This window comes from Patagioenas fasciata, chromosome 14 (assembly GCF_037038585.1).
Source record: "Patagioenas fasciata isolate bPatFas1 chromosome 14, bPatFas1.hap1, whole genome shotgun sequence".
Taxonomy (NCBI): domain Eukaryota; kingdom Metazoa; phylum Chordata; class Aves; order Columbiformes; family Columbidae; genus Patagioenas; species Patagioenas fasciata.
Window position 1 is genome coordinate 7,354,058 of NC_092533.1, and position 25,320 is coordinate 7,379,377.

At 41.1% G+C, this 25,320-nt stretch overlaps 1 protein-coding gene across 4 annotated transcripts in view; it reads left to right on the top strand.

Moving 5' to 3' along the window:
- Window positions 1–668: 668 nt before the first annotated feature.
- The window catches only part of RNF130 (ring finger protein 130), a 44,821-nt gene continuing 20,169 nt past the window's right edge, over window positions 669–25,320 (top strand). For 2 of the 4 annotated variants that reach the window (XM_065848794.2, XM_071814713.1), the window contains exons 1-3: window positions 845–1,244; window positions 9,378–9,572; window positions 22,702–22,952. In XM_065848794.2, coding sequence (XP_065704866.1) covers window positions 983–1,244; window positions 9,378–9,572; window positions 22,702–22,952 — 708 coding nt within the window. In that variant the 5' untranslated portion in view covers window positions 845–982. Of the gene's footprint in view, window positions 1,245–9,377; window positions 9,573–22,701; window positions 22,953–25,320 lie in introns of all 4 variants that reach the window. The other 2 variants (XM_065848796.2, XM_065848793.2) reach the window with 2 other exon arrangements.

Genomic DNA, 25,320 nt, shown 5'->3' on the forward strand with positions numbered 1-25,320 from the left:
TCTCTCGTCTCTTTTTGATGGTCATTGCTCCTGATCTGGAGATTCCAGACACTGACGAGCCGCATGTGTCCCTACACCGCGCGCCTTGAAGAACCGCGGGTCGCCAGAGCCAAGTCTCCCTTACAGCCCCACACCCCCACCATGGCCGCCTTCCTGACGTCACCGCGCCTGCGGTGACGTCATACATCAGGACTCCGCCCCTCTCTTGGCTCCTCCTCAATGTGGGCGTGGCTCTCGCCCCTCCGGACCCGCCTCTCGCCCTCGTGGCGCTGGGCGGGGCGGGGCGCGCCTGCGCAGTGCGGGCAGCGCCGGGCTGCAGTGGAGGTGCCGGGCGCGGAGCCGGCGGTCAGTGGCGCGGCTGCGGGAAGGCGTGGGGGCCTCGGGACGAGCCGAGCATGGAGCGGCGGTCACCGGCTGCGGCCGCCGGCCTGGGCAGCGGGATGCGCTGTCCGCCGCACTAAGGCAGCGGCGAAGCCCGAGAAGCCAGGCGGTGCGGCGAGCCCCGCGACCGTGTGTGAGCGCGACTGAGGCGGCAGCGGCGGCTCCTCCCGGCGGCCTCCTCGGTGTCGGCGCGGGGCTGTGCGAAAAGGGGGCCGCGGCGCCGCCCCCACCTCCTCCCCTCAGCTCGGCCGGCCCGGGCAGAGGCGGGCGGCCGGGGCTCCCCCGCGGCGGCGGGCGGGCGGCATGAACGCGGCGCCCTGAGGGGCCGGCGGAGCGGGGCTCGCGCCGAGCAGCTTCCCCCCGGGGCCGCGGCCGGCGGATCGGACTCGGCTGGGACCTGCCATGCCTGCCCTGGCTCCTCCCATGGCATGAGCCCGTGCTCTCCTCCCCCCTCCGCCTGCTTTTGGTCTTTCTGCGCTCCCGGGCTGTCAGATGGGATAAAACACCCGCGGGCGTGCGGGGCTCGGTGCTGCAGCGAGCGAGCGTGGGGAGCGGCGGAGGAGGCGACCGGTGAGGGCCGGCGGCTCGCCCGGAGGCGAAGATGAGCTGGTGGTGGGCTGGCCGGTACCGGAACGGCGGCTCCTCCGTCCTGCTGCTGTTGCTGCTCTGGCACTGCCGGCTCCGGCCGGCCGGCGCCGACAACGCCAGCCAGGCGTACTACACCGCGCTGATCAACGTGACGGTGCTGAGTCCCGAGCGGGGCGGCCCCACACTGCTGAGGATCGACCGCGGCCGCTACGGGCAGGATTCCCCCAAGGTGGAGGTCAAGGGCCTGCTGGTGGCTCCCGTGCCCATCAACGGAGGTAACGCGCCCTTCGCGGCCGTCGGGTGGGTTTTGGCCTTTGTCTGAGCTCTGCAAACTTCTTCCTAGAGAGTTCTGACAAAAGAAGAGGGAGGACTTGCCCAGGGGAAAATAATAGTAAGAAAAAAAATTCCGTGATCCAAGAGTGCTGGCCTTCGTAACAGCTCTGCAAAGCATAATGTGTTTTCCAGCATGGATCCCTGTAGGTTAGTCATACTGAGGGATGAGGTTGTTATTTCTAAACTAATTACGGGGGGTCGGTAGCGATGGTTAACAGTATTTGGCTACAGCAATTCCATGAATCTCAGAAGAGCTGCACAGCTGTCTCACTGTGATAGATACACATCTGGATGGCTTTTGCAGCTGGATGAAGTGGTGATTGTTCAGTGTACCTTTCTTAAAGATGCTGTTTAAGCTGTTCATCAAGACTGAAAGGACTATCAAGCTGTTACACTCATGGCCAGTCCAAAATTCGGTTGTTTGCAGTACTGAACACTGTGTAGTCCTTCCAAATAAGTTTTATGTTTAAGTGAAGCTGCTGTCCATTGATTGTTTCCCAAGAAATGCTGGGGTTTATAGAGAGCACTAATTTAAACAAGTGAGAGTGTTATCTTGATTTTTGCCAGGAATTAAACCAATCACTTCAACCATAATGATGTGGGTTAAGTAGCATATTATTTGGAAAAACCCTTCTTGACATTATATAAACTTCCGCCTTTAAGAAATGAACCACTTGATGGATCACAGTGGTCCCAACCTGTCTCCTGGACAGTAACCCTGTGAATAATGCATTAAGTGAAATGATGTAGTCAGTTAAAACTAAACTCTGAATGGTCAATATTTGGAGATTTTAAAAATAACTGATAATGCAGAATTACTGTTATTATTAAAAGCTTTTGAGAATTTACGAAGTCTTAAGATTAAGAAAATACTTCGATGTGTCTTCAAAACAAAATGCACCCTGCCTAGGCAGCCTGCTTTAAGTTTCTAGGGTGTGTGAAGCAGGCTGTGCATCAGCAGATGTTTGTCAGTCTCATTGAACCTTGATTTCATTAGCTTTGTGAAGTATTAATTAGAATATATTAATATAGCATATTTTGGGTTGAAGGGTGAGAAAGCAGAAATCTTTGAACACAACTACTGTAAAATGATTTTGATTTGTACTTCAAGTCCTACCTGCCCCATGCTCTCAGAGTCAGCTGTTGTCAAATATGCTCAGGTTTTCCTTCTTTTGCTTCCTGGTGTTCCTCACTTAAACACACACTCCCCAACCTCCAAATGAAATCAGGAGGCTGTCCTGAGACCGTGAGGCACATGAACACTGTTACTGCAAGTGGTATTTTTAAGGTTTTAAAACACACTGTCTTTTAATATATATATAAGGTATCAAAATGCTGATTTTGTTTAGTAGCTTCGTTATTTGTCAAGAAAAAAATATATTACTTTTTAACCTGCTGCTGTAACATTTTGTGCTTTCTTTTGGTACGATCTTCATTGAAGTGTAATTAAAATGTTGAGGGAGTCTGACAGCATTTTCACTGGAAGCTAATAATGAGAAAAGAGCTAAATAAAATTCTGAGCAGTGCATAAACAGCATTTTTATACCTTACTGCTAAGTATTGTATAATGAATAACTTCAGTGAGAAAGCCCATCAGGAATCATGAAATTGCAGACCTTAATTTCTGCAGTTTTGACATGGTACAGTCATTGAAACTTTGCCTTCAGTAGTTGAGGAGATTGAGAGTTGTCCTTCTGTTCCTCAACAGCCTGTTAAAGCAGCAGTTGTCTTCCTTTGAAGGTCTTCTGAATTTTCTATGCAGGCTGCTATATAGTATGCATTTTATTTTAATTTTGCACGGGCACACTTCATATGGCTTAAAAATATTTCATGTAGTAGGGAAGACTGGAATATTTATGGTTTTCTGGAACACTTATGTTCATAGTCTTTGCTATTTTATATCTAGATTTGATGAAAGATGATGCTGTCTTGCTGGAAGTAATTGCTCTAGTGTCTTTTAATCCGCCTGTTAATATTGTTGTAGGACTTGTTTGCAAGATATTTTTTTCCAAAAGCTCTTGACACGAGTAGCTGGCACTGGCCTCTGCCTTTGGAGCAGTAAATGCTCTACCCCACTTCTCATGTATCCTGAGAAGAAAAGGACTCTACAGCTGTTAGCAACTATGTCTGAAAATACCTTGACTCTGAAACTGCTTTAATGTCAAACATTTGCCCATTCTTGAGCCATCCATTGAAATTTCCATCAACATGAGTAGGCTGGGGCATTTGTGTTTTAGAGCTGAAATGTCCTTAGTGTCACAGTATGCTGCATTAAGATCCTTTATGCATTACCTGCAGGAAAATAATTTACTAATTCAAGATTTAGGACCAATGATCTGCTGCTGAACATACGCGATCTGTAATAGCACAACCCGTGACTTTAAGTGTTGTGCTCTGCATTGGGTTTTTTTTTTAACTTGTGTTCTTGAATATGCCAAATATTTTATATATTTTCTGAAGCTGGCAGTCCCATGTGATTACCCATCCTTTAAATGTCAGCGAAGAATGATATATTCAATAACTTCTGTTTCTTTAGCAGAATTTCTTCAATCCAATTCAACCTTGTTAACACATGTATTAAAACTCTTGCCCTGTTCTTTTTCTAGACCCATATGAAACTAATTCTAGCTTTCAAAAGCAATGTTCCCCTGGAAATGATACAGCAGTAATTGCATGACTGCTTGGGGAAGTGCAGCTCCAGCAGCTGCTGCTCACACTCAGGTGCTGGGTGTAAATACAGCACCTGTGTACGCAGAACTTTCCAAGCACATTAAATGCACAGTACCAGCGGAGTTTCTCCATTGTCTCTCTTCCATTCTTCCACTTCTAGTTCCTTTTCTTTCTTCCTTTAGCTTATTGATCTTTTGTCATGACTTAAATAATTTCTTATTAGAGGAATGTTTCAAACAGCTTCTGGATATAAATGCTTACAGATGATCAAAAACTGCTTGTCTTGTTCCTCATGGGAGGATAATAGTGAAATGCATCTTCACAGCCTGATGCAGCTTTTCCGATAGTTCGGTTCAGATTTGTCATCTCTTTGGTGAGGTTACTGAGGACGTCCATTCAATCCTCTATTCCAGTTCCACAAAGTCACAAATAACAGTAATTTCAGCCCAGACTTCCCACAGTAGCTGCATGGGCACCTGTGGCAGTGTCTGTATGTGCATCACATAAGCAATCAACCCACCATCCACTCTGGTGACCTCCACTTGTAGGTGTCTCTGGTATTAGGTGCCTGACACCAGCTGTGCTGCTGACCTTCAGGTGTTGGGCATATTCCCCTTGCTGGGACAAACCAAGATGGAAGCCATCGAAAACTCACTTTAATGGTTCTTGGTACAAACTGCAGTGCTTTATGGCTTAGTTCTCTCAAAAATGTTCTCTGTGGTGAACAGGACTCTTCTGTAAGTGTTGAGCCTGGATTACTGCTCCTGGGTCTGGACATGGAGATGAGGACTGATGGGACTGACAGGGAGTGAAGTAGGAGCAAATTCATAGCCCAGTTGAAAACATAAAGACTCACTGAAATAGGTCAAGACCAAGGGTGAGTGGCAAAGGGTGGAGTTTGAAGGGCTGTGGGAGGTGATGGTTGTGTTGGAGAAAGAACTCATGGAAAGGGGAGATGTCAGCTGAAGGGGTTAGTAGGGTTGTGGCTGGGCAAGGAGAAGGAGAATTTGAGGAAAAACGTATGTTAGAAAAAGGCGGAAGTGGGGCAGACACAATATTGGCACAATGTTAGGAACGGAGGTGTATCTTGTGCATGGAACTCTTAACTATAGCGTTTTGTAGCATCTGACACTTCATAAACATGCTGCGTGAACACGTCGTAGCAGAAGGTTTAAAATGACAGTTTCCTTGTAACTGTAGAGCTTTAGGTGATATTCAGACAGAATTCAGTGTTTCTTTCTGGGCCAGAATCCAAAGCAGTAAGCTTTAGGAAAATGCAACAAGCAAATATATCAATAAATGTAAGAGTAGTGGGAGAAAAACCTTGTGCATGCATCCATCCTTTACCATTGGTCTCAATATCCAGTTTAATTAGTAGTCATTAATTGATAACAAAAGTGGAGGTTATATATATTGAAGTTTATAGTCATAATTGTAGTATACTTACTGAGCAAATAAGATTAAATCTTAACTATTAGCGGGACTTTTCTAAGCTTTGGTGATCTTCTTTTGTTTAACATCTCCCCTGAACAAGATTATCTCTTGCTCAAAGAGTTTCTTTTAGTGTTAAAGCCAGCTTTAGTCGCAGCAGTCACCTGAAATAGTTCTTGAAAAGAAAATGTTGCTGTACATAACTCATTGGCATGACTTTTAAGAAGCGGAAGTTATAACTGGTTTGAATAAGGTCTATATTGATAATAACACTAGTAACTCATTGAAAGAAAAAAAAAAATATATATATATAGTATGTATTAAACCCTAATGAGATAGCAAATAACTAGTACCCTTCCTTGAAATAAGAAGGAAATCAGTGCTGCTGTGTTGTTTCTGTGAACTTCCCAGCTGAATTCCTTTTCTGGAAGCTTTATCACAGGATGATGTTGCACAAGGCTGGGGCTGTTTGGGCAGCGGGGTGTGCCTGGGCAGTGCTGCCCAAGGGAGGGCAGGGTTTGGGGCGCAGCTGCCTGGGACTGCCTTGTCCCCTCTGCTGGTTTCTTTCCCAAAGAGCCTCTTGATCTCCTGCCTCTCAAGATATTGATGGGGTCTCTCCACCTATTGTATTACAGTGATTGAAGGTCAGACTTTAAAATGGTTTCTCTGTGTGTAACTGAGACAGACCAGCTCTGGCAACTGGTGCTTGCCTCAGGGAGTAGAGGGTTAGCTGAGATGCAATCAATATCAAGATATTAGACCTTTTATTTTTTAATAAGGAAACAGATGGCTTGCTGTATGCTTATGTCTTCTGAAATTATAAAATTACTTGAGTGACTTCTGATCATATCTTTTTATGTGCAATGATTTGGTTTAGAATAGCTTTAATTTAATGTGAAGTTGCTTTTCATTCTGGCATGGACATCATCCAGGTAATACTTGCAAGCCCTAGTCTATTAGATCCTAATTGGACTTCGGACAGTGGAGCATAAATGGCATGATAATGGAGAGCTATTGATGGCGATTCTTGCTTATGCTGCTCATTTATCTATGCCCCTTACAAAGCCAAGTGATGTGCTGGGTACGTTCAGTGTATAGCAGATGTTATATTTCAGCCAGCTCTCTGTGCCAGAAGGGTGACCGTGATTGTAAGACTTGAAGTTTTTGAGTGTATTAAGTCTGTTGAAAAGATGAGCAGAAAAACTAAGACTTTCCACTATTGTTCCTGGATTTTATGTAGTTAAAAGTGAAAAGGTTACTTTACATTTGTGTAGTGTAAATAGGCTGCTAATGTAAAGAACAGTGGGTTGTGACTCTTTATTAAATCTCAAGTGACTTATACTTACTCAGTTCAGGTTTATCTAAACCAAACAGATTTTCTTTAATGTTTTTGTATTACTTAAATACTGCTGAAACGATATTGTCAGCTGTTAAATATTCATCAGGACATACTGAATCCACCTTGTCAGCATTAACACGTTGTATGCATTTAAGCGGTGTTTGTTGGTCTATATCTGGAAAGCTTTTATCTCTAATATCTTGTTTCCTAATCCTGTTGCTCTGTCCAGAAACGTCTCATAGCTCTGTCCGCAGCTGAGAGATACTTTGATCTCTACTGTGGTAGAAAATTTTGCACTACTTTTCCCACAGATGCAGTTTCTGTTACCTCTTATGACTTCTCTATCGGTTTTTAAGCTGAAAATTTCAAGTCCATACAAATTTAAAAGGTGCCTATGTAAATTGTTATAAAACTGAATTATATAGAAGTCTTTTGAGAATGCTGCCTCCCTTTTCAATGTGCCTTTTGCCTTTCATTGCTTTTGTGATTTTTTTTCAATTCAAATAGCCCATTGCCCTATTTTTTGTGGCCATTTTAGTTTTCACTTAGCATTTTAGTTGTGAACATGATAGTACTGAAGCAAACTGTACATAATCCATAGGATTACTGCTCTTCACCCATCCCATATATTTTAAGTACATTTCTGTTGGCCATAGTGTCTACTTTCAGAGTTAATTTGGGCAGCTTGATGAGCTTCTGTGGAATTGTGGCCATTTATTGAATTCTGTTTTCCAAATGATATGGTACACCTGAGGTTCTTGAGCCTGATTTCACTGGAGAAGGATGGCATTTTTAGCTTTCAAGGCTTGAGAAACTTCCTACCATATTCTGCTGCTGCTTGCACCCCTCTGCGTTTTTAAGTGGAAATGCTCTGAGCAAGGGGGAAGCGTGTGTTAAACAATAAACTGCTTTTATCTTAATGGAGGACATAAGGCTGGTTGCTTGTGCCATGTTACAGTTCTATCACATTTTTAAAAAGGACTGTAATTCCCTTAAAAAAAATGGACTGTTCTCTGGAATTTAAGGCTGCAAAGACACGCTGCAGAAGTTGGTCATTGCTGCTCATGACGGCTGCCACCAGCTCTCCAGAACAACTTGTGTGGTCAGCAGTTTCCAAAGGGATCTGATTAATAGTGTCAGGGTGACAGAAGAAAATACTCTATAAAATTTGACTTCAGGCATCTATATTTCTGATTTTTCCCTGATCCCTCTGTAAAACAAAAACACAAAAATACAGCAAATAGCCCCTCATGTCTGAAAAGGCAAATAACAGCCTTGAAAAACAATTGTGAAAAGGATGTGCTTATATCTGACTCCCCACCCTCCTTCCAGGGGAACAGGGAGAGGCACTTCTTGTCCAAATTAAGAGATGTAATGACTTCCTGTACCACTGCCACAGTATAGACTCATCGGCAATAGTTTTCTTTAGGGGAGCGAAACATTTCTTTTCTCTTTTTGAGATGATAAGCTTAAAAAGATCTTTTGTTTCCAGCAACTCTCTAATAAGTTAAACTGGCTATTTTTTTTGAGGTAGACCTTTTGCTGAAATCCTGTAGTCCATGCTGTAGAACTCAGTTCTTTAAAAGAAAAATTTTATGGGACACTTAATTTGAATTGCTCTTAGGATCTATAGCTTTTAGAGCTATTATGCAAATAAATTGGGGTTTTTTACGCCTTGAAAAAATCGCTGTTTATCCCAACAAATTTTTAGTAGCCAAACTCCTGGCATTTGAAAGGGTAAATCTATTTGCATTAGAAGTTGCTAAATTTCTAAAATCCTTTGATATGACCAATGTATTAGTGTTTCCAGTTGTGTAAACAGAAATGTCTTTCAGTTTCAGCTGCTGTACGTTGAAGTTATCGTCTGCATTGCATTTTGTGCCTTCTGTGCGTAGTTCTGTGTGGGTTTGGGTTGTTCAGGGTGCGTTACAGCGTCAGAAAGGACAAAAGAGCTCTGCGCGCTGTTGAACCCAGACATCCGGCACTTGCCATTTCTGGTACTGTTCCTTTATACCATCAATACCTGACAACCCAAGTGCATCGTGTTTGCAAAACCGTTTGTTTCTCTATGAATTTGAATGCGATTCCTTGTAGGCAAAACATGCATGTGTAAAAAGCTGGTGTTGGCTGCTGGGGTTTTACTAGAGCAGCTTTTAATACAGTTCTTTTTTACAGTAGCCTGCACATGGCAGATAACTCTGAAATCTTGTTCCCACAGTCTCCTTTGTTTAGTTGGACTTCCCACTGCAGTGATATTTATGACTGCGTTAGGAAAAAAAATTACTGATGAACAGCTGTTTTGTAAATGCCTATAGCGTATGAACCATATTTTAATGTTTTTCAGCCTCTAGGCAGGTATTGATTTGAATGTGAATTCGTTGTTCTAGCTGCCCTAGAGTTAAAAATAGCTTGTGTTAGTGAGCCTAATTCTTGGGCATATAGTCACAGCTTTTGGTGTGTGAGATATGGGGGAGGTTTAAGACTTCTTTTCATAAGAATACAGTTAGCTTTAGGCTTTACTAACAAGAGGATGGTGGCTTCGTAGTGCAAAGCAGTTAAGCAATATAGCAAACTTGTAGTCTTTTTTGCCTGTTTAAACAGATTGCCACCTGTGTAAAAGTATTTCGTGTTTCAGTTGCAGATCGCCTGGGCTGTGACCCTCGAACACGTTTCCAAGTTCCACCCAACACCAAGCAGTGGATCGCTTTACTACAGCGAGGAAACTGTACCTTCAGAGAGAAAATCCTGCGAGCAGCCTCACATAATGCCACAGCCGTGGTCATTTACAACAATATATCCAGTGAGGAACCTGTCACGATGACTCATCAAGGTAAATAAAACGTAGTCTCTTTCACTATAATTCTTGTTGCCCAGTACTCTTTTGCCATGTAAGCTATTGCTAAAGAGCTCTTGGCAGGGCACAGGTGATGCTATTTGAAATATTCTTGTCTATAATGATGTTTGCATATATGCAATACAGTGAAATAAGCCAGTAATTCTGAAAAGTTATTTTCCTTTAGCGTACATTTCATCCAAAGAGGAGCACTTTGCGGTGGGAATATGGGCATTTTGGTGTGAGGAAATGTCTGTAAGTTCTTGGGAGCAATCTGTTTCAAGCCTTTGCAAAGAAGAAAAGCTAACACATAATGGAAAGTCTAGAATTTTAGAAAGCATCTGTACTTGAAGAATTTTTATAGTAGCATGTCTTCAACTGGCTGTTACGGTAGTGACTTTCAAATGTTAACAGTTACGTTGCAATCTGAGCTTGCATGCTTTTTTTAATGATGGTTTACAGGGGGTTCTCTTTCTATGATGTGTCTGTTGATGCCTGTGTGGCATTCAAAACTTGGTGATTTGGAGACTAGTTACATCTGTTAGTTGTCTAGAATTGGACTATTGCTGGTCTAGAGTAACAATGAAATTCTGGATTTCTACTTTATCAGGGCTATCTGTGTAAAATTTTGCTGTTAAGAGTGAGTTACTTTAGCTGGTGGGAACCTCATACATTAAAATTGTCCTTGGTTAAAAATGGTTTTCACAATTCTGACAACTACTTTTTTTCCTTTTGCCAGAAGTTTTTCTCAATTTGGAATTATTTAGCTTAATCAGAAAAGGCATATTTCTATATTTGATGCTGTACTGCTGGCTGTTGGTTTTGTTTGTTCGGTTGGGTTTTTTTCGAGGATATTTTCAATCCTTTTTCTTTAAACATAGGGGGTTGCTTGGAAACTGGAATTTCCTAATTGTTGCTTTGCATATTGTCACACAATTAGAATTGAATTCTTTTACTGAAGTGCTATGGTTGCTTCTTTTTCCATTTTGTTTACAAGGGAAATGTCTTGTGGCTTCCTTGGGTTTGGTGGGGTTTGACCTTCCCAATTCTATATACCACAGGAATTTTCCATGGAGATTTTGACCCCTACGTAGCAATTCAAAGCCTGTCGAGAATCCATTTTTATCTTAGGTACCTTCCTTAGGCATTTTTGCAAGTAAACTGCAGGCAAAAAGTCCCATATTCTAGTGAAATGCTTTTTACCATCTTCCTTTTGTGTTCTTTGCCACTTCTCTCTCTACCTTCTTTCTCGTAATGCTGTTAGTTTTGGCGGGTGCTTTCATAGCAATAGGTGGTGTCTATCTTGTTAGGAAATCCTAGTTCATCCAGTGTTTCAGCTCTGAAGACCAGCCTTTGGTCCAGTGGTTCTCGTAGGTTGAAATAATGTCTCGAGTTATACAATGTGAGAGCTGCTGTGGGTAAAACGGTATCTTGTAAGTTAGCCAGGCAACTGTTGGAATACATGATATTTGGAGAAAAAGCTAATACTGTCTTCAGTATGGTGACTTCCAAATATTTACTCTTACTCATGGCAAGCTTTGAAAAAAATGTAGTTACTGGAGATGATGAATGTTTTATTTTTGGATATTTTAGATACTGGGGTTTAGCTGCATGTACTCAGTCCCTTGTATACTGGAATCTCTGTCACTGGTTTGGTGGCATAGAATCACCGGTTTGGTATCATAGAATCGTAGAACCATTTTGGTTGGAAGAGACCCTCAGGATTATCGAGTCCAACTATAACCTAAGCTGATTCTAGCACTAAACCATGTCGCTAAGAACCTCATCTAAACGCCTTTTAAACACCGCCGGGGATGGTGAAATAGGTGCTATCTCAAAATTAATATTGGACTTGGAGTGTTCAAACTGTGTGACAGACTAAAAGTAATTATCTAGAACTGAAGTGCCACCCTAGCATCACACTGTAATGAAGAGGAGTGTCACTCCACAGCTTTCGTTTTGGTTGCATTATGGTAATGCAAGGGATCTCTTCAGCAATCTGCGCTTTGCAGAGCTTCCCACAAATAACTTCCTGTTTGCTCGAGGTAGGAGCTGCAAGTGTGTGTAGCTGAGGTGTAGATTAGTCCTTTGGTGTCAGGTTTAGGATCCAGCCTTCCCCACTTGGAATAATTCTCACTGAATTTAATATTGGTCCCAAACCATTGTTCAAACATTCAGGGCACTCTCTGGTCTTCTTTTTTTTCTGCCTTGTCAACCATATCACTGCCGGAACGGTTTTTAGGTGGTGAACGTCCACATCATCTGGTGATTAGATATTGTCTTTAGTATTTGCTATCCCTGAGGATCCGGAGGAGTTGACCCTGTGTATTTGATAGCTGTTCTACTGCTGTTTCACTTAAATGTGTGTTAAATAGTGGTGATATAGGGTGAAAATGAAGGCGAGTCACCAAATTGGTATTTCTTCCATATGATATCTAGTGCTATGCAGTATTCCTCTTTTCTTTTAAAAATGTATTCTTCACAAAACAATTTTGCAACTGTATTATAATGACCAGGTTCATGGCTCTATGTTTTCTTTCTGTAGGCAGGTGAAAATAGGCCTTGTGTCATTTTATATCACTGTAACATATATTTTGTACTGCTGTGTGCCAAGTCTTATGAACATTCTGTCGTCCTGGTGAAGCAGAGAGGAAAGTGGTAACGGGTGATTGCGCACACTCTGAACTGCCTGCTTTCCTGCTTGGGTATTTGCATGAATTCCAATCACCTGCTCAGGCAACGTCTGTACTAAAAATAAGTAGAACATACAGATTTATGTGTGTTGCCCACCTGCAGAGAGGTGATTCCTTAGGAAAAGAGCTCAGTAAGCAGTTCTCACCTATGGGATTAGTATTTTATTAAAGTTATTTTATGCTTGAACACACCTTTGAAAATGTTAATCTTATGGAAGTTATGTTCTGCAGAGTAATATGTTGAATATGAACAAAATTCCTTCTGGTGGCTCGATAACAACTGTCACTCTTGAATCAGTACATCATCACCACATCAGATGAACAGCTTCTGTTGCTAATATCAGAATTTGCTTTTTCTTGTGTGGTAGTTAGTCTAAGTCTCTGCTAAGTCTAAGTCTCTGCCTCTTTGATTCAAGTTGAGTTTTTAGGTAGGTATTGACCTTAAGGAGTTGCTGAACTTTTAAAATATATGTATATATATTTCTGTTAATGTTATTTGCAATATTATTTAATCTATGTATATCCTTGTATGTATTACTGTGTGCATGTAAAATAAACTTATTTTACAGAGTATCATAGATGTCCTCTATCAGCTGAAGTGAAGGACGTCTTTCCCAGCATAGGTTATGTTAGACTATGATATCACTGGCAGGAAGACAGTTTTATGAGTGGTTTTGCTTGCTACTTCTGTTAAAGCAGAACAAATACTGTCTAATGTAAAAAAGAGCCTGTGTGGTAGAGAAAATATGTAGTAGCTGTCTCCTTTATAATCAATTATGGGAATAGGAAGGAAATGCATGTAAAATAGTGTTCTAATTCTTTTTTTGTTTGTATCTGGTGGAGACAGTCCTGTCAATTACAAAATAGTTAGATGTTATATTGACCTTCTCCATTATCATCTAGACTTTATTTGGATTAATAGAAAAGAATATAGGCCAAAATGCCTCTCAAGTCAAAATTTCGTAGTCACAATTCATGGAAAAAATATAAACAGGAGAAGATGAACAAATATAGAGAGTGTCACAATGAAGTTGCTGGATTGCAATAATTACTATTATCAGTGCTGAAGAAATTTCCCAAAATATCTAAACAACTTCTGATATAATACCTTTCTCAGAGGATTTACCCAATATGGGTAAATCTTTTGAAGTCTTTAGAACAAGCTGCAGACATCAGGATCAATCTTTGCTGCACCTCTGAAGCAACGATGCTTTCGTTCTCTGCAAGAAAGGACGTGGGCAGGAGGTGACGTCCCTGCTGTGGGAGAGCTGCCCAATTCTGCCTCCCAGGAGCAGAGTCCTTCCCAAGGGAGGAATTCCGATGTATTCGCTTAACAAGCCTCCAAGTCCAGGAAGTGAGGTCTGTACTTGCTTTGAACAGCGATAAAACTGAGTGTGTTCACTGTGGGTTATTTTAGGTCACTGGGTCAGAGGCAGAGGGACTGGAAGTGATTCGGAGTGGTTGCTGTCTAATGGTGATTCTTGCCCCAGTTTGAGGTGGGTGCAGAGATCCGGCACTCGAAATGCCCCTTGCCCATGTTGCGGCACCGTCACTGTGAGCGGTGGCTCTTCCTCAGCCGCCTGTTCTGTACTAATGTCTCTTTATGTAACTGTGAGCTGAACTGATGCATGAAAGCGATGGCAGGGTGCAGTGCAGATTATTTTGCACAAAATGCATGCTGACAGATACTTCAGGTCTACACCAAATCTGCTGCAAAACTTTCTCTGGATTACAGAGACCTACTTTTAATCCACAGCTTGAAGCTAATTTTATTGTATATTACAATATTGTTGTTATGATTATTATTAATCTACCCATGCAGTATTAGTGAAAATGAAGAAGAGATGAGTCATCAAAGTTGGAGCTTAAAAAAAAGGCAAAACAATCAATAGTCTAACCGTAGTTTGCATATCTTTGATCGTTTTATATTGTTTGTTGTTTATATTTGCTAAATATAGAATCAGAGAACTGTTTTGGTTAGAAAAGACCTTTAAGATCGAGTCCAACCGTTAACTTAGCAGTGTCATGTTCACCTCTAAACCATGTACCTAAGAATGTTGATAATTGATGATGTGGGGAACAAGTGACAACAGCATTATGGTTAATCCTGTTTCCTACTGCATTTCTTGTATCCATCAAGAAAATGTGTCGTAGAGTAGATGGAGATGTCAGACACCTGACAAGACATGTAGAGGAGTGTGTTTGAAACACAGGTTCTGGACCATAAGGAAACACTTGTCTATTCAAGACGAGCCAGGGAAACCCCTTGAGAAAGCTAACGTAGCCTCAGTGCCTGCAGAACTTCTTACAGTCTTTCTGCGTGGTATGTGCCTCACCCACAACCGAAATAGCAGCAGTTAGGCTCATTTTTCCTTAGCCAGCTGAAAGGGTAATTAGTTCTGTGACTGTGAAAAGGCCCACGAGACTGTTAGTGACTGTAAGTAATTATATTCCTTTTCTTATGCAAAGTCTGAGCTCCAGCAGCAAAGTAATTCCCCAAATCTATGGATTTGTTAGAGTCAGATTTGTGATATTAATCTCTGAACATGCTATTTATGAAGCTCTGAAAATGTTTTGTAGTGCCCTTGGGTAAGACTCTCTTGCCATTTCTCTTTCGTGCTTTGCTGAATTTGCTTGAAATGACTGTCCAGATGGATGGATCTGCATGGAAGTTGTCTGTAGAGAGAAGAAAATATGTGAATGTGACCGATTACCCGTCTTAGAAATCCCTGGGTTTTTAGCTCCAAGTTTCATTAGTTGGAATACAAACTGCTCTCCAGAAACAGCAAAGTGGAAGCCACCTGTGAGCGCCTGGCCACACTACAGAATGCAAGATGATGGAGAGTTTTAGTTATCAAAATTTGAATGTGAATTAAATTGGTGAATTCGATCAGTAAGGTCTGTACTACATTAATATACTGATCAATAACATGATGCTTGTAATCAGTGATTGGGTGTTAAATCCAGATCTAAGATAACAGGTTTTGAACATTGTTCAGAAGTACAAGTGGAGAAGGGTTGTTTTCAAATAAGCAGAATTACATTTTGAAAATAGACTTATTTATTTTGGAAATACATGAAATTGTGACACAAGGGACTTTTTTTCAGTAGTGTGTTGTGTTAGGATTACACCAATTCCCTAGTTAAAACGTAATGTGACCCTTCTGATTTGTATTGATTTGCATTTCTTCAGAGCTTGGATATAAAATTTGGTCTACTTTGTTAGCATGCTAATACTGTAACAGTAAAAGTATCCATTCAAGGACTGCAGATGCAGTTTACTCACCATAATACATAGTTAAATGTCTTGTAAAACCATGTGAGTGAAAGAAAAAGTCCGCACACGGATTGTGGAAAGGGGATGATAAATTCCTTTGTACCAAGCTTTTTTTACTCTTCCGGCATTAAGTGGAATTTCCGTTTCCTTCTCAAAAAAGTTGCAGTGCAAGCGGATACAAAGAAGCGTCACTAAAGAGAAAAACATGTGAAATGTCTGTAAAATCATTGCAACTTCTGTCTGCTTCTCCCTTACCTGGGCTTGTTTTTCTCTAATGTGACGAACCCAAAAAGTCACACGCATTGATAATATATATAAAAATATATAATTCCCAGAAGATAAACATCCTTCTACAGAAAGGGAAAACGCAATAGAAGTAGAATGGTCCAGGCAGTCAAAAGTGGGCGCCGCTGCAGTTGTGGTTCCAGGGATGGATAAATTCTGCATCTGGTGCTCCCCTTTCTCAGCCCAGCGGTGACTCTGTCCTCCTGGTGCCCATCAGAAGCATCAAAGCATCTTATTGCTTTCAAAAATCGACATGGGGCAGAGATTCAGGAGCTTGGGGGATGCTTAGAGAAGTAGGTGCATCTTGTGGCTTAATAGGAGGATCTTAATTTTTCTAACAGACCTTAGTTGTCATCTGACTTAGGAGAGAAGATGAAAAGGAGCTCTCTGGGTGAGGTTGGTGGAGAGAAAATAATCTTGCAGTGAAGCTGGAGTCCATCACCTCTTCCGTACATACTAATATTGTGTCTTTGAGAGACTGTGAAGTGTTGGTTTTCTTGAGGGGAGTGCGCTGGGCATAGCAGAGGGACAGCAGGACCTCGGCAAGCGTGAGGCAATCCAGAGGCTCAGTTCCACCATCTCAGTGTCAGCAGGACTTGGGCTTGAGAATGGAGCAGGAGGATTAGCTGGGACTCTGATCTTGTAGAGATTTCTCCCTGTGTGTTGGAGCAGAGCAATGGGGTTGTGTCAGCAGTTGTCATCTGAATATGGCCCAACAGTTTCCTCGACTGATTTTGCTGCCCAGCTCTCCTTTGAAGAACTCTTGCTTGTAGCAGATTATAAAGCTGATCAAAAATAAGGCAAGAACATGATAGTGAAGCATTATTTCTTGTTCGGTGAAGGAGGGCAGGCATTGGAAAGATCATTTTTGCATATAAGATAACTATTTATCACCTATAGACTTAATTTTGTGCTACAGGCTAGCACAGCAATCATCTGATTAGGCTCAAATATTTATTTTGAGGTTAATTTTGTCACACCCATCTTTGGAAAGACACTCTTGCTGTTTCTGGTTTTCTAATCATATGCCTCAACCATACGCCTGTTTTTCTTAAAGGAGCAGAACGTTGTGAGCATCCATCACATGGCTGTTAGCAGTACAGCAATGCATGCTACATTGCAAAACACTAAAGTGTATGTGATCATATTTAGAGGGCAAGGTAAAATCTGTTAAATCTCTTCTTACTGCAAAGAAGAGTTTTGAGTGTTGTTCAGCTGTAAATTGACTGTGTTTCTGTTGTAATTCATAGAAGCCTGTTCCTCACTAATGTGGGATATCTTCTGCTTTGTCCTCTTTGGGCTGTAGGCAATCAGAATTCAAGTTTTAACCTCAAAAGCCTTTTATTTTTTTTTTTTCCAGGTTGTTTTGCATAGGTTCGTGTAACAGAAGCTTGTGATTGCTGCAGATGTCTGCTCCATGTTTTGAGATAGCTGCTTGTTCCACTGGTTGTATTTAACTGATGCAACCTGTGACAGTAACTTTTAGGTAACAGGTTCATACTCTGCTGTTCTCTACAATTTTCTCATGGTGGTGTCGTAACATCTGTTCTAGTGTCTGACACTACATAAAATAGGCATCCTAAAGTAAATGTTTACATACAGACAAGAATTCTACATTTTCAATATTATAAAGTCAATAGGAAAACAAATGTTTTTAAATGCTATCTGGTCTCATTTAAAAATTGATGTATATTCTCAGCGTTAAATTTTTGCCTCTCTTAGAACTAAATAACTGACAAACATTATGGGGTTTTTCTGTTTTCAGAAATGTTTGATTTGGGACCTCCCAGCAGCATATTTTACTCTTGAGACTGCACGCGTGTGTTGACAGCTTGGATGTGCTCTTGTTTACTTTCTGATTAGATCAAAATAAAAATGTGTGTGGCTAGACCTGTTTTAATCACTCTGAAAATATGCCACGGCTGCTCTTCTTGGTGTCTGCTTTTCCAAAAGCCTGGGTTAGAGTGTAAGACTTATTCTTCACCATGAATTTCTCTGTTTTGTATCAGACTGAAATTCTAAGGTATTTGGATATTTTGCGTATTTTTCTCCAATGTTTTTAAGAATTCATATTTAAAAGCTGTGCTCCCTGAGCTCGCCTTTTCTAGCAGTGCAGCTCTGCATGCAGCTCCATGTCCCTTTTCCCTTTTCTTCACCTCACCTTGTGGGTTGCACAGATTGTATCCTCTGGAGCTCAATCCCTTTCCTTGTAGGGCTAATTCTTGCTTCTGCTCCCTTCAACTCAAACATCTTCTGGTGTTTCTACTCGTGATTGGTCTCTCGAAACTTTATGTATAACTATAGCACTTCATTAGTGCTTTCCTATTTTCTTTGTTAATGTTTTGTGAGCTCCCAAATTCTGAAGGAGTGGTTTCATTATTGATTGTTATTCCAAGAAATCCGTCGCTCACGGTAATAGGACTGATCCCTTTCCTGGATACTGAATAGTGTGTGTTACCGTATTTTTATTTTTGAAATAACGTGTTCAGAAATTCTTGGCATGCAGTTGTGGGATTTTAATAGAAGAATAGGGAAGTCTGGTTTGTCAAGACGGGCAGTTTTATTTCCAATTACATGATCATTATGGTGTTCTGATTGTTGCAGTCACATAGGCAGTGGTATTTCAGTGTCTGAATCACGCCCTTAATCCAGCCTACAGATGTCTGTCTGGACCCTTCTTTATCTTTGTTAGGAAGGTGGGGATTTTCTCAGCTTTTTTAGGGAAGTTCTCTGAGATTTCCCCCAGCAGAATTATTCAGATAATTATGTGTTAAGTTTAGGTTTTTCAAAATGAAGTCATGAAAGGATTCAGTTACAATTAAATGTTGTCTGCTATGTAAGGGGAGAACTATATATTCTTTCACAAGCATGAAATGAGTGCAGTCTATCTGCTTCGTGCTTTGTCTGCAGCATCAGCAGAGCCTATCAAAGACTTAAGAAATTACAAGGACTTGAGCTGAAAATATCAGCCATTAGAATAGTGCTGACCTTTTTTATGAGTATCTGACTTAAATTCTCAGTTCTCTGCAGACCTTTTTACATCAAATCAGAATGGTTCAGTGCCTCTTGCAGGTGGTCCATGCTCCAGATGGGATCTCGAGTTGCCCTCCACATGTGCAGGAAGGTGGTTGAAGCATTGCAGCAGGAGCCGCAGGTCGGTGCCAGGTTGCTTGGCTGCCCAGGAGGAATTGTCTCACCATCCTTCTCCTTGAATACGCATCAAACAGCTGCTCGGGCTGTTCACAAGCCCAGGGGCAAAAAGAAAATTCAGCTGTTTGGCAGCTGCATTTTGCTAGGCTGCTGTTCCTGCATCCTCCAAGGGATGGTGGAAGGATGGAAAGTGTCTGAAGTCGGCTCTTTGAACCTTGCCTGTCCTCAGCTCGGCATCCTGGCCATAGCTGTGTTTTGAGCTTCAGACAAACATTTGGTAGTCAAGAATCAACAAAAACACAAAATGAAACCATTATTTGTGTGTAATGAGATTAGTAATTTTTCTTGGAAATGACTTGCTACTGACTTACTAAATGTTCTCTTTTAGAATTGCTAAGAGAGATGGAGAGATTTGTGAGAGCGCAAAGCAGTTTCCTTAGGAGTTCTACAGGAAAATTCTGGATGTTGCTTGTTTTCCCATCTTTTTAGTGTCTTCTCAGCTTTTAAGTCTTTCTCTCTTCTCCCCTCCCAAAGTAATATCACACAGATTTTATGATTAATTGCAACTTCATCCCTTTTCATACATAGGGTTGCATAACTATCCTAATTAAACATGTACATGGTAAAATTGCAAGCTAGAAAGAGCTGTTCTCTGCTTGGATGATAGCAATTACATGATTTATATTTACAGGCGTCAATATTTATCTCATGCCTACCATCTGTCCTAGCTTGTCATCTACAGTTGAGCGTGTAGTTCATTGGCTTTAGTTGGCATTCCAGCTTCTTTTCTCTGGATACTGTGTTCTGGGCAGAGGAGAGTATTGCTTTTCATGAGATTATGTGGTAAGACCATATTGAACTCTTACAAACACTGTTAGTCTTTCTGTGTTCACCTGGGGACTTACTTTTTTCTGCTTAGGTTTCTGAAATGCAAGGTTTCAAGGTGCTTAAAATAAATGAGTCAGTGTCTCCTCCTGCCCCCAATTGTTCTCAAACATGGAGCTCTTGCTAAAATTATTTAGGGTGATGCCCCTGACAAAAATACAGATGAACTAAGTCCCAGTTTCCACTGAGCTTCAGTATGTTAAGCAGGCACAATATATTTTTCTTTTCTGCAGTTCTCCTTGGCTCTCGCAGGGTCAGAAGCAGCAGTAGCAGTTTGGCTGTTCCCAGTTGAATCATTTGGAATTCAAATCACTTTGCAGTGATGCCAGAGGTTCCCTTTGTGCTGGGCTTTATATAAAGCACATGACAGACTGTCGGCTTTGTCACATTCCCTGGGCAGCAGGGAATAAATAGGTAGAAACCTCAGTTTTTGATTCAGACAGAAGTGGACTAGTATCAGAAGATCTGAGTCAGCTCTGCTTTGCTGATAACTGTGAATCCTGTCCAAATGCTGCACTGAGTGCTTCTGGCTGATACTTTGATACTAACATAATTCCTCGGTGCAAATAAATACCTACTGGGGATGTTACACAGAACACATGCCCTGGGGAATACAGTCACCCACACCCTTCCCTGCCTTTCTTCACTGTCTGAACTAGACACGAAGAAGGTAAGTGAAGCCCAGGGAAAGTGTCAAGCAGCATAGATTATCTGCTCTTGAGTGAGGGTTTGGGGTTTGCAAGAGCCTGTGCTGCATCTGCGTGCAGAGTCGTGCAGGAAAAGTGGTTCTTGTCCTGAAATTAAGTGCTGCAAGTCTGGCCAGGGAATCTCTTCTCAGCTGGACAAATAGGAATCCAAGTGGATTTCCTCTAAAAATCAAGCAAGTGGTGGATTTTCACTCTGCTTCTGAGCTTTGCTGCCTGTTAAATACCTTGGTTAGTTTGCATGAAACCAAACTCGGTATATCTTGAACTGAAGTGTCTCTGGAGAGCTGGACTAAAGTGGACCTTGTGTGAATCTGTGATCCACTGGTGATTTAAAAAGTTGTATCTGTAAATTGTGTTGGGTTTTGGTTGCTCTTCAAAGCTTTTGAGTTACTGTGACACTCATTTCCAAAATACTCATTTGGAAGGAAACATTGAGCGTTTTTTTCCTACTTAGACCTGTGTTACTGGGATGAGACATGATCTTCTTTACCATTTTGATTTTAAATAATGAAAAGTTGACATTTCTTGGGGAAGACAATTTTGAGGCTGTGCAATATATTTTTTTTTTAATTATTGTGTGAATCTTAATTTCCGAGATTATCAGCTTTGATTCTTCTGAGCAGTTCTGTCAGCACAATCTACAACACCAGTCTTGGGGAACTTGCTCTGAAAACTGAGGATAATGACTGTAAAAGTTATTATTTGGCATGGTGAGTGGAAAGAGTAATGAGATAACATTTAGGACTGTTAAACAACTCTACTAAAGCCTCCATTTCGGAAAATTATGTAGCAGTCTCAGTCTATCACCCTGACTTATTGTGCCCCGGGTTTCAAAAACGCTGTTCTTTTGGGTCTTCTGCATCATTTTGTGGATAAAATAACTACTTAAAAATCAGATTTTGATTGAAAGATTCTGAACAAATTCGTTGTGTTAAAATGGGACCTCGTTCTCTCTTTGCTGTCATGCTGGGTTCTCTGTAACTTAAATCCACTCTAAATCCAAAATCTCGGTGCCGAAGTCACTTTATTCTACAGTTCCCCTCCGAGGGAATGTGAATTGGAGCAAACAGATGGAGCAAATGGATGAGCAGACTTTACAAGCATTTTCAAAATAGGTCTTGAAAGGGGTTTTAATATAGGAAGCAAATAGATCTGGATGAATAAGAGTGACGCTTACAAGGCTTTTTTCTTTCTGTCTTTGTTTTTCCTATAAACTTTGTTTTCTTTGAACTTGGAACAGAATTACCTTGAATTCGAGATCCTCTTTTTTATGGGCCCTCTGCTTTTAAAACATAGATGTTCTTCGCTCTGCAGGTGATTTTGTTCTTTTTCAGTATATTTTGTGGTTTTATTCCCTTCTTTTCCTTGTACCAGTAATTTTCCCTTTGGGACAGGAGGTAGTCTAGAGGCAAGACATTACAAAAACCAGATGGGCTACACATTCAAAATGGAGCTGATGAAGCTGACAGCCTCTTTGCGATCCTATCACACGTGTCTTTGTACGGGCGATAAAATTAGGGCTCAAACTTCTGCCAAGTTTGGGGTTTTTTTTCTCTTCTACTTTGCAGCCAGACTCACTTCACTTTCACTTCTGACTGAAGTGATGTAGGTAGAAGTTTGGCTTTGTTGCTTCTATGCTGGAATTGTGATTTACAGGTGCTTGACAACTTTCGTTGTGGCACATCAAAGCCACACAACCACATTGGGGAACTTGCATTGCTCTACAGCACCGTGAATGCTGAGGCCACTCCAGCAGTGTCACTGAACTCATCTTCCAAATGTTTTTCTGTGAGTTGCCTTTTTAGGTATTCACAGCTTCAAATTTGGATCAAATGTACTTTTGAAAGCCGATTCAGACCGCACGCAATAATTAAAATGTGGGAGGTCTTGTGTAACCACCAGCACAGATCTGTGAGTGTGTGAGGAGCTGCAGACAGTTTGCATGGTAATGCCCTAATTTGAAAATGTGGGTTTAAAAGACAAGCCGTGAGTTCAGTGCCCAGTAGCCTGTTCTATGTGTCTTAGATTAAAATCTGTAAGTTGTCAAATGGCTTTGCATTTGGAAAATCTTGTGAGTGGAAGGCCATGTTAATTTAAAATGTAAATTAAATCTTTTTCTCTTTTTATAGGAACTGGAGACATCGTTGCTGTCATGATTACAGAATCAAAGGTTAAGGAAATCCTGCATTACTTGGAAAAGAATATCTCTGTCCTGATGGCAATAGCAGTGGGGTCCCGTGTTCCTCCTAAAAACTTCAGCCGAGGCTCTCTAGTCTTTGTGTCAATATCATTCATAGTATTGATGATCATTTCTTCAGCATGGTTAATATTTTACTTCATCCAGAAGATCAGGTACACAAGTGCACGTGACAGGAATCAGGTAAGGGGACTCCTTTTTTTCCCCTGTAAGGTCTGCAGGTGATATTTCTGTATACAGTAGTCAACAGAGAGCAAACCATGTCTAAGGAATGTCCATCAATACCAGTGTTCAGAACCTCTTTATTCGGAGGTGCAGTATGTTGCCAGGCAAAGATTTTTATACAGGAAAATGTTTTCATCCTAAGCAGCACCAGTAGATCTTATTACATGACCAGAAAAAATGGAACTGAGGTGAAGTATTTGGGTTTTGAGGAGTGTAAGTCCAAGAGGCAGGCAGATTTTATGCTGGCCTGTATAAATGTTGGGAGTGGGGAGGAAAGTTAAATCGTGAATCAATTTGTGTAGTGTAGGGAAACACAGAGCTAGTGTTATTATTTGTTCATGCTCTTAAGGATAACTTCAGTAATAGTTGGTAATTCAGAAGTTGTACAGAGCTATTTCCAAACTACAATCTGTCATGAATGTTAGGGTAAGAAAACTAAGGTGTAATGCTGCTTAGTGATCTGGATTAACTTATTCAAAATCACCCTTGGTACGGACTGCCTAATTTTCCTGGTCATATATTTTAAGTAAAATTTTGTCTAATATACCTTTCTTACATCCTTTTTGAACTCTTAATTTGTCTAAGAACTGAATTAAGTCAGATCCTGACTAAATCAAGCCATCAACTCAAATACGGATTAAACTTTAGAAGTAAATGATTTATTAGTGTGGACTTAATGACCCGCTGCCTCCCCAGTGTGCCTTGGCTTTTACTGAGAAGGGTCAGTAAACCTCGGGAAATCCACTGTGCTCCCTCTGCCTTTGTGTCTCGCTCGAGGCTGACTTACAAAACTGCGAACCCCTGTTGCCGTACCCGCTTTTCCCCCGAATTACGGCTAATACACAGGAGCTCACTGAGAGGCAACACTTTGATGTTTCATCAAGCCTGAAACAAATGCAAACTTATAAAGCCTCCGTTGTGACAAAGGATTTCCTTTTTCATTTCTATAAATAGCGTCTGATGCTGCAGGTCCCATGGGCATCCTGTAGATGTTCCTAAGGATGTCGTTCTGAAATGACCACACTGTAGCCAGTACTTGGTGTGGTCTCTTGGGATGGCGAAAGTTTAAATAGAACTGTTACTCAATGAATGTCTGTGGAATACTGAATTGTGCCTCCTGCATCCCCTACATGGTTCTAGGCTTCTGCCAAATGTCCGCATTTCAAAACAGTTGCTCCATGGGGAAAGGGCTCTTATGACCTTTTTTCTTTCTTTAGATTTTCACAAAGGTCAGGAGAAACTTGATGAAAATTTTATGTGGTTTAAAAAGCTGAGCTTATTAAACTTTAATAAGAAGGTGGTGACAGCTACAGCTTATTTTTAAAGATCTTTGAGAGCTTTCACAGAGAGATGGCTGTACTGTTAGTGATGAAATAACTCGGTTTAGGATATGATCTTGTTTTTAAGTTATGTCAAGGCACACCTTTAAAAAAAAAAAAAAAAAAAACAGAAAAAAATCGAAACTGTGCTGTAGATAGTGCAAGTAGATACTGCTATTTCACATCCCTACCCCCGCGCTCTTCCGCCAGAGGTACCAAACTCTTTTGCATGTGGTGGTGGCCTTTTCCATCAAGACACGTCTGTTTTAAAAGCCAACATATGCTGTATGCCTGTGCCCTAACTTATCAAAACACCAAATCCTGAGCATTTCCAATGTTAGCACAGAAAGTATTTCTTAAAATTAGAAAATGAGGGAGACTGATCTCTTAAATGGAAGAGATAAAAGTTATCGTTTAGCAAATTTATTTACGCAAGGGGACACACACACATTTTGGAAGAGTTTTGCTAAAATATTATTCTTCCAATAGGAAAATAATCTTTAAGATTTCTTGTAGCGCATATACAACCATGTGCGTTACAACTAAATATAAATACTGCCCACAATTACTTAGTCAGTAGTGTTGAGCATTTAAGTCAAATGCCTTTTAAGCCTTTTTCCTTTCTTAGGAATCGCACTCCTGGTTGCGCCGTGATGATCTGTTCCAGCAGCGTGCTGCTGTGTTCTGTGTTATTAAGTACTCAGGCCAATATGTTTGACCTGCAACTTAGATTTGCTTAGATTGACCAATTTCTCGCATGATTTCTGACTTCAGGAAGCATATCATTTCCCCATCCTAGTTCTGTTTCTGTTGCTGCATTTCCTACGTGGTTATGTTTCAGTAGCTCGCACCAAGTATTTGATTTGTTTCAAATCCATTCTCAAAAAGTATAAAATAAGAGCTGTTCTTCCGTAAAAACCATAAAAAATGTTGCTTATGTAATTGTAGAATAACGGGGGTGCAGCTGGTTGTGGTGAACTTCTGAGGTCTTTGTGTTCCTCAAATAA